This window comes from Sparus aurata, chromosome 20 (assembly GCF_900880675.1).
Source record: "Sparus aurata chromosome 20, fSpaAur1.1, whole genome shotgun sequence".
NCBI lineage: Eukaryota > Metazoa > Chordata > Actinopteri > Spariformes > Sparidae > Sparus > Sparus aurata.
The window spans coordinates 28357658-28366992 of NC_044206.1; the positions used below are offsets into that span (position 1 = coordinate 28357658).

The window sequence follows — 9335 nt, forward strand, 5'->3', positions numbered from 1 at the left end:
TTTGACTGTAGACAAACAAACAAACAAACAAAACTATCTGTTTTTACAGACACTATGTCTGTGTGTATGTGTCTGTCTGTCCGTCTCACTGAAACACAAACATGCTGTTTAAAGCTCAGCAGATGATGTGTGTGTGTGTAGCTGCAGCAAGTTCGATTTCAACCTGTTGGCTGTTTCTGCATGTCATCCGTCTTTCCCCCATTTCCTGTCAAAGTCTGTGTTACTCTGTCTCTTACCAGTGTTACTCCTGCAAAGCACACCGTTACACTACAACAGGCATCAGTAGAAGCAGCATGTGAAGTAGATCAGCATGAGCTGGGTAACTTCAGGTGTGCATGCTCCAGTGAAATCTTCTGATCTCAACTACAACGATAAACTCTATGTGATAAACTGGTATGAGACTATTCACATATGTGTAAGTTTGTGACTGTGGTGTGATGAGACATTGAATCTGACCGTGGTTTGAAATTAATATTGCATCGTAGTCATGCACGGATTAATGCACAGGCTTCCCTAGGCTGCAGCCTAGGGGCCCCACGTTTGGAGGTGTCCTTGAATTGGTCAGATGATTTTTTAGAAATTTAAATACACTTTAATGGAGAAATTAATTGACCTCTATTGGTCCGTGGGGTAATAAACAAACAAAACAGTACTGATTGGGCAGACATGGGTCACCTCACCCAATCAGACTCATCGATTCAATTTGACCTACCTACATCACTTTTCCAACGGCTGAATGTCTGACAAAAAACCCAGCGGGGCACAGAAGCAAAAAGTGAAGCGGGAGATAGAAAAAAGGGACAGAGAACTATAAGCGAAGATTCCCAAATTAACAGCATATCTTAAGTCTGCTGGTTGTTGGGGTCAAGAAGATGCGGAGGTGGAGGACGTTAACCACGACCACTGCGGCTCATCATCTTCATCATAAGGGGGGTACCACATAAAAAAAAGGGGAAATAGGGATGAGTGCCACCCTGGAGGTGCCCGGTCATTAAGGTTCCCGGGGTCCTAGAGTGAAAAGAGTGATATATTCGGAAACCGCAGGCCCCCCCGAGGCCGCTGGTGGCTTCGGATTTGGAATCGGAGTTCGGGAAGTTGGCGAAAAAACAATGGCCTGCCGGTCATTAATGTTCCCGGCCGGTCCAGTGAACGAGACTTTGCCTACCCCCCCAAATGTGGCCCCTGGCTGTCCGAAACAGTTGGAATGAAGTCTCTATCTCATTCCGTTCCGGAGATATTGCGATTTTAAAATCCGGCCACAGGCGGTCTTTCGGACGTTCCCGTGCGGAGAAAAGGCGATTTCAAAGGTCTTCGGCCGGCCGACTTTGGGTGCCCGGTCATTAATGTTCCCGGCCGGTCCAGTGAACGAGACTTTGCCTACCCCCCCCAAATGTGGCCAGGGGCTTTCCAACGCACTTGGAATGGAGTCTCTATCTCCTTCCGTTCCGGAGATATCGCGATTTTAAAATTCGCCCATAAGCGGCCATTGTAAAAATTGGGCGGGAGATCTTTAAGGATGTCAGCTACGGGACTTTGGCTACCCCCCCAAATGTGGCCACGGGCTTTCCAATGCACTTGGAATGGAGTCTCTATCTCCTTCCTGTCCGGAGATATGGCCGTTTTGAAATTGGGGAAAATCGTCAAATTTCACTAAGTGTCACAGCCAAAATGAAAATTTCTGAAACTTGGCAGGAGCGCGTTTTGGGCCGCGTAGAGTCGGCCTATGTCAGTCCCGTCTTGATGGGAGCAACTTTGGGCCAAAGTGTTTGGAAACGCTATGCAATGTGTCTGACTGTATAGTCTGGCCCGTGCTGAAGCCGTACATGTCCTTGGTTCCCTCCTAGCCCCTTCTTATCCGGAGTTATAACCGTTTGAAGCAGACTGTCCTCCCCTAAAAACGACCCCATTTGTCGTTTGTACAAGCAGCTCATTACGACCTACAGTTACGTTTTAAAGTTGAGCGACCTCTAGTGGTCATGTTAATAACGACAATATGGTCTCTCGGGTGTGTCGTCATCATATGACCTTTGACCTCCGTTACCAATCAAAATGCGAAACGTCAAAAGAGGGGGACAGTTATGCCGACTGCCGTTAAACACCAAAGAAGAAGAGGGGGACAGTCCGATTCATTTCACTGAACGCCGTATCCCTGGTAAGTCCGGCAAGTTTGTGTATTTTATTTTTATTTTGTTATGTTTATTTGAGGTAATCGTCGTGATTGTCTGTCTGTATTTCATGTGAAACTAAGTTAGTTCTGTGTGTCGTTTTAGTTACCAATCAGTTGCTAATGCCAGTGCAGGCATTGACAAAAACAGCAATTTTTACCGCGCACAACACAGGAGTTGCTCCCATGCTAACTAACTGAACAAAACACTTTAAAACACCAAGCTCACACAATAACAATGACTTTGGTTGTTTGAAGGGTTAGTTCGTCACAGATTAACGCGAGCAAACTAACCGATTGAGGCAGCAGTACACCAGCAGCTCCTGCGTCCTGCGAGGTAAAATTACTGTTTTTGTCAATGGAGTCTGGTGGCCAGCGCGCCAGAAAGGCTTTTTCTGCTTAAACAGAAATTGTGTTTATCTATGTCTCCCTCTTTCTCTTTATATGTACTTTGGCTTTATCCTTTCTTTTTTTCTCTTTAAGTTACATCTAACAATGGCATCGGAGTCATTCAAACAATTTGATGAATGGCTGGAGGCGGGGAAAATCTTGGCAGATGAGTTGGCAACAAAAAAAGTAAAATTTTTCATTAATTATTTCTCTATTATGGCCTTTACCTAAATCTATAAGAAAACATTTCAGCACACACCTAAAAAGGATGTGTATGCCCCAGTAAAGGCAAATATATAACCTTAGTTTTTACTTTTAGCCTTCAAAGAAAAGAAATAAGAAGGGGACTGAAGGCTCAAATGTTTCCTGGAGGAAGAGGGACCAGGATGGGAACCTTGTCCCGCAGCATGTAAGGAGGAATCGATCTGGTCAGTAAAATACAATACAGTTATACTGTTGTTTACAATTTTTAATGCTGGTGGACAGCAGCAATGTTTCCAACATCATTATATTTTCTGTTTGCAGTTAAACCAGCCAGCACTATGGAACTCCCAGAAGTTGAGGAGTCACAGATAAATGAAATTCCTCAAGAGGTCCCAAGTCTTGGTAAGCGCATGTAGTAGCCATGTTCATGATGCATATACAGAGAAATGTAATTTTCTACATGCCAACATCTACAACTTTTAGTTTTTATTAAAATACTTAGTTTAACTGTGTTTTACATTATTTATTTGTTTTATTTAGATCAACATCTTCAGCGACTAAGAGACCTGCTGAGTTCTGTCACTGTCCCTGCCCCTGCATCAGTGGAAGTGGAGGAGACTCCCACCATGTCTACATGGACCAGAAGACAGTTGATTTGTGGGGAAAAATTCAGGGCTGCAATGCCAGAGCTGTTAAACTGCAAGTTGGCTGCAGAGACTGTAACCCAGCATTGCTGTCAACAGTGCAAAACAGTTGATGCTGTAGTCCGGTGCCTAGACTGCGTTCCCTCAGGAACTCAGTTTCTCTGTTCATCGTGTGACTCAATAATCCACAGAAAAAATGTCTTCCATGACAGAGAAGCCATGATTGATGGCTTTTTAAAACCTATTCCGCCCACATCCCTAGTTGTGGTGGATGAAAGTGGCCAATATCAACTTGGTGAACAAGGTGTGTTCAAAGAATTTAGATGTCCCCTCAGCATATTTTCATAATGTGCACTACATGTACAGAGGCAAAAGCTATGTCTGAAGTTACTGTTACTGTTTAGAGTGTTTTTAATTTGACTTTATGTCCCACATGTCCAAACATTACTGATATTAATTTCTGAAATGTTCTTTACTGCAGTGTGTCTTCTTCCGATACCTCCACCAAGACAAATCTGCTCCTGCGGTCCAAACCAAGACTTCATCATTATCCCAGGAAAGCAGACTGTCTTGGTGACTATCAACGGTATGTTATCACTTCCTTCTACTTTTATATCCCACCAGTAGGTGACGTGAGGTCAAGCATGATAATGGCTTATTATAATCCTTTTGTCCTGTGTTGTACAGATACTGATCAAATAGTAAATATAATTTTGTTTTCAGGTCCATACCACCTGTGCCTGCCTGCTGTGTGCTGTCCACTTTGTTCTTGCAAATGGACCCCAGGGATTGGTGACTTGCTTGGATACAGATACTGGCCAGCAACCACCAGCTGTCAAATGCTGTTCAAGTTTGATGTGTTCACATCATTTGAGCAGATGAAGTTGGCCAGCCCAGCTATATCCCAACAAGCATTTCTCAAAATGCTTGAACATCGATCCCTTTGCACAGGACGAGTAAGAACTCTCATTTCATTCTCAAAATATTTGAATTCCAAACTTTAAATTAATACCATCCTTCTTTCCAGACAGGTGGTATTTGTGGTGATACCTTCCACAGAGTCTTTCGAGAGTTTGCCTTCTGCAATTTTAAGAAAGAAGATCTGTGCCTGGTGGAGCCCTTTAAATGCCCAGCATGCACACCAGACATGCTGGCTATATCTGCAGATGGTAATAGAAAGCATTACCGCTTCAAGAAGTCCAAAGGGTCAGTGGAATCATTTAAAATACATTGGTGACTTATTAACTAAACAACAAAACCGTTATGGATTTTTGATTATGTTATAAAAGAAATTCTTCTTATTTAACAGGACAGACGAACCATCTCTTTTTGATGGACTGTTCATCGCAAAAGATGCCAAAGTTTCTGCCTTTGTTGACCAAGTCAGAAGTCAGATGATGAGTGTAAGGATTTATTCAATCCTTTAACCATCATTATTTTTACTTGTCCCATGATTACATGTAACAAATTGTATCCACTTTCAGAGGACTGGTCATGATGTCTGTGGGCCGGCAACATTCACAGCCGGCAGAGAAACATCACAGAAGTCCAGGGCCAAGGTGGATGAGGAGGGCCTGGAAATAGCTGTGTGCAGACATGGAGTCTTGCTGCGAGGCTTAAATCACTACCGTGGTGAAATATATGCCTACCCCATGTTCCTTCAGAAGGAGCTGGCTCAAGCTGCCAATACAACATTCTTTTGTATGGACATTACTTGCAGGTAGTCATTGCCATGGCCAAATCATAACTGAAGTTTCACTGATGTTTTTAGTTGTCTTAATCTGTATTTTTAGGCCACATAGAGGCACAACAACCCGACTACCGATCACACATTTCAGCTATTATGGCCTTGGAAAGTTGATATGGCTAAAGTGTTATCTATTTACTACTTGCACATCCAGCAGATATAAGGCAACATTAGCATTAATTTGGCTACATGTTGCTCTTTGATTGGTTACTGTGATTGCACTGGTGACTTCCTAGGTCTGGGTTTGTCTCCTTACCATGATGCTATGATGCACCCCAAATATTAAGTGATTTTCCCATTACAGGTATTGGCCGTATTTGATGAAGATGGCAGAGAAGTTGCCTGAGCTCCAGCCACTTACAGTGATGAAGCCATTTCTCTCTGTAATGCATGCCAAGGCTCACACTGGCAAATGCGAGGTACAGTGCGCAAGTTAAATGTGTATGTGTCATAGGATGTTTTAGAGGAACATATCCCTACAGTCTCTTGCACAGGAAACTTGCTTTTTTATCACTTCAGGTACAGGTTTCAGAAATAGTTGTCCACATTTGTGAAATTATTTAGCATGTTATATGCAACCATGTACCTGTAAAGTTTCTTGAAACTGTACAGCAGGGTTGCCTGCAGGATAGACTTCAAAAACCCATGAAATGGCTCTATAATTTAGATATCTATAATATAGAAATACTCATTGAACAGAGGTTAAAGCTTAAACTAACAGCAGTTGTAATATCTTTGCAGCATAATTCTACCCCAGAACATTTTAGACTTGAATTTGCTCATGACACTGAATTTAATTGACAATGCACGGTCTAATAAATATGATTCTGATGCTAAATGTCTTGATCGTATTGTTATGTTTTGGAGCAGGTGAGGTGGGGTGGCAGAAGCCAGGATGGTGCAGGAAATACTGTTGGCGAGGAGGTGGAACAGGTCAATAGCTTCCTCTCAAGGGCAGCTCTGACTACAAAATACATGACCAAGTCAGGTTGGTATAGAAACTTATATGCTTTGACACAGTACCAGATTGTAAAATTGGTTTAAATTAGCATCTTTCTGTTTTGTTTTTCCAGGCAGAGGAGATATGCTAACTGTTCTTGCCATGGGATGGAACCAGAGGAAGGTGGAGAGTCTCCACAAGACACTGGCAAAGAGATTTGTCAAAGTAAGAAGTCTATACTGTATGTGAACATTTACATTGGTCATTCTATGGTCACTCCTTGTCGTTTTGAATATCGGCATTATACACATGTTGACTAATGAAAAAGTATTCAGCAAACATTATTCATTAACAGATCCTTTTTTTGTTTGTTTGTTTTTTTTAACATTCAAAATAGACGACACAGAGAGCAGAACTGGAATCCGCCAGTCTTGAGAGTCTCAAGCAGGAGCTCAACATCTCTCTGGAAGACACAGAGCAGTGGGTGTGGGATGTCAAGCAATGGGCTGCCACTGGTATGTAATATGGTTGCTGGTGTATACATTTGGTTACATGTTTACAGTGATACTTACTTTTTATTTTATTTATTTTTTTAAATGGTCAGCTTTTCCTGTTTTCTGTTTCTCAAGAGAAACCTCAAACTCACAGTAGCCAGGAAGAGCTCCAGAGAGAAATTGATGAGATCATTTATTCCCTCCGAAGAAAGAAGCATGATCTCTATAGACAAAATGGTATTTGATATTGCATCTATCTATCTATCTATCGTGCTTTTTTTTTTCCTAATCATTTTTTAACCTTACAGACAGCAACCAAACAAGGGGACGCAAACGGAGGAGACTGAGTGAGCTCAAGAAGAGACTCAGAGAGAAAGTACTACACTACAACACCATCGCTGCCTGTGAGGAGAAAGTTGATGTAGAAGCAACATGCAGTCTCTCTGAGGATGTAATTCTGCCTTGGGAAGCGCAAGGAGATGGTAAGCAAAGATCTAAAACATTTTCTATATACACAAAAGAACTATTTCTCTCAAATATTGTTCACAAATCTGTGTTAGTGAGCACTTCTTCTTTGCCGAGATAATCCATCCCACCTCACCGGTGTGGCATATCAAGATGCTGATTGGACAGCATGATTATTGCACAGGTGTGCCTCAGGCTGGCCACAATAAAAGGCCACTCTGAAATGTGCATGGCTGTGCGAAGCTGATGGATATTGGCAGGAACTCTAACACACTGTCAGATATATGCCTATCCAGAGCATCCCAAACATGCTCACACCCCGTGTACACCAAGGGAAGACGCAGATATTTCCCTGCACTTCGGCCTCTTATTTACATGAAAAACCCTTTTTTATCACGAAAACCCCTTTTTTTAAAATCTTTCTCCCTACACTGCTGCCCATAGGTTTGGCATAGTTATAATGGCGCATGACGGCGGGTTGATGTAAATGACAACTTTTTTGAAAACAATGTTGTGTGCACGATGTTAATATTGAAAACGGAGGGGGTGAATATGGTCTCAGCCGATCGTTGAGGTGAACATGCTGTATGTGGAGGTCCTGGGCTGGTGTGGTTACACGTGGTCTGCGGTTGTGAGTCCCCCTCTACGGAGGCCGCCATGTTACACTCCAGTAGCCCAGAACAGACAAACCAAACACTGGCTCTAGATGGGGCCGGTCATGTTTTTGCATCGGCCACCATAGTTAGACTACCACTTGGGAAAGGAGATGTGAGGAGAGTTGGTTGCAATCTAAAATGTCACTGCTACATGCCGCTAAATCTTACACACTAGTCCTTCTTAGTAAATCTGCCTACTAATTTGTCATCTCATGATATACAGTATGTAATACAATGAAGAACACTGTGCTAGACCTATGGTGGAAAATGTTTGTGTTTTGGTTTTGTCAATCAGTTCTCTTTTCCAAAACAGTGGTGAGCCTCCGCTTGAAGAGGCGACTCTTTGATCAGGTCATGCTCGTCAGGCGTCTGGAAGAGGAGAAACTGATCATTGTGAAGGAGATGACCCAGCATTGTCAGTCTCTAAAAAAGGCGTTGAACAAACTGGACAACCTCCTTCATAAGACGAAAGAGGACATCAAGAACCATAGTATGTTCCACAAATATTTTATAAAATGTAAAGCCTCAGAGTCGGGCATTCAAACTGCATTACATGTTACCAACTTCAATAGTCATTATAAAAGCTGCCTAATTTTCAGTCTCATTTTTCTTCACTTTTTAATTTAGCTTCTTCCAGAGAGCTGACCGAAGAGGGATACAGGGGACTGCACTGCTGTCTTCTGCAAAAGCAGTACATTCTCCAGCAGAAACTAAGCACTGTCACTACCACCTACACCTACACACTTGACACAGACCCCTCTATTTTCACGTTGGAGGAAGACCTCGACGACTATGAAGATGAAAGTGAACATGACAACAGCAGTCCAGATGTGTCTGAGGATGAATTGTAGATATTGTATACTTGCGTGTGTCTACCCTGTTGTTGTGTTTTGGTTCAGTTAATGTTAAGTGAATGTTTAGGCTTCACTATGCAGAAGGATGCACATGCAGAGTTTGACAGTAGAAGGCTGTACTTTATGATTAAATGTTAATAATACTCTAGTGCACATATGCTTGGGCTGCAGTTCCAGTACCCATACTGATGAATGTGAAATGTAGACGCCAATATGATAACCATGTCTTCATCCTGTTTATATGGCTATGTAAAGTTTTATTACCTTACTTCTGTTTAATGTTATTGTGTATGTTGTGGTCTTTTGTGCACATACACTGAGGCCGGGTTCCAACACCCATACCACTAAGACGCACGAGCCGGGTTCGGTCCCTAGGCCTGCAAGATTGTGGTGAATGGGCTGAAATAAAAGAGGAGTAGATCCCAGTACTGCGTGTGTGATTTTTCCGCGAGAACCCATGGTAGCCTGGAAAGGGGCTACATTTGCGGCCAACTCATGACGGATGACGGGGCCGCAGCATCCTCAGCCGGTTATGGCACTGGGTGCGAAGCTCGGGGAGATCGCCGCGATGAACCGAGAGCAGGCGGAGGTAAACAGACTCGCTATAGGGCATCGCACTTCATAAACTGGCCGGCGGCGGAGTGGGCCGTGTGGCTTCTCCCGTTACTGTCGGGGGAGGCTCAGACAGCAGCCCTCAGCCTGCCGGTCTCCGCTCGGGGGAGCCTTCAGGCAGTTAAGAAAGCCGTACTGGACCAGATCCTTCTCCCTCGATGATCA

The 9335-nt window shown here is 43.2% G+C and overlaps 1 protein-coding gene across 1 annotated transcript; it reads left to right on the forward strand.

Moving 5' to 3' along the window:
* The first annotated feature begins 1879 nt into the window (after positions 1-1879).
* LOC115570744 (uncharacterized) lies at positions 1880-8983 on the forward strand. Its single transcript, XM_030399449.1, has 18 exons — positions 1880-2152; positions 2648-2740; positions 2874-2982; positions 3080-3160; positions 3299-3706; positions 3884-3988; positions 4126-4358; positions 4430-4608; positions 4712-4805; positions 4887-5122; positions 5454-5568; positions 6020-6137; positions 6223-6314; positions 6487-6604; positions 6719-6820; positions 6892-7065; positions 8018-8194; positions 8332-8983. The coding sequence occupies exons 2-18, from the start codon at positions 2660-2662 to the stop codon at positions 8553-8555; spliced, it is 2646 nt and encodes an 881-aa protein (XP_030255309.1). The 5' UTR covers positions 1880-2152; positions 2648-2659; the 3' UTR covers positions 8556-8983.
* The last annotated feature ends 352 nt before the right edge of the window (positions 8984-9335 follow it).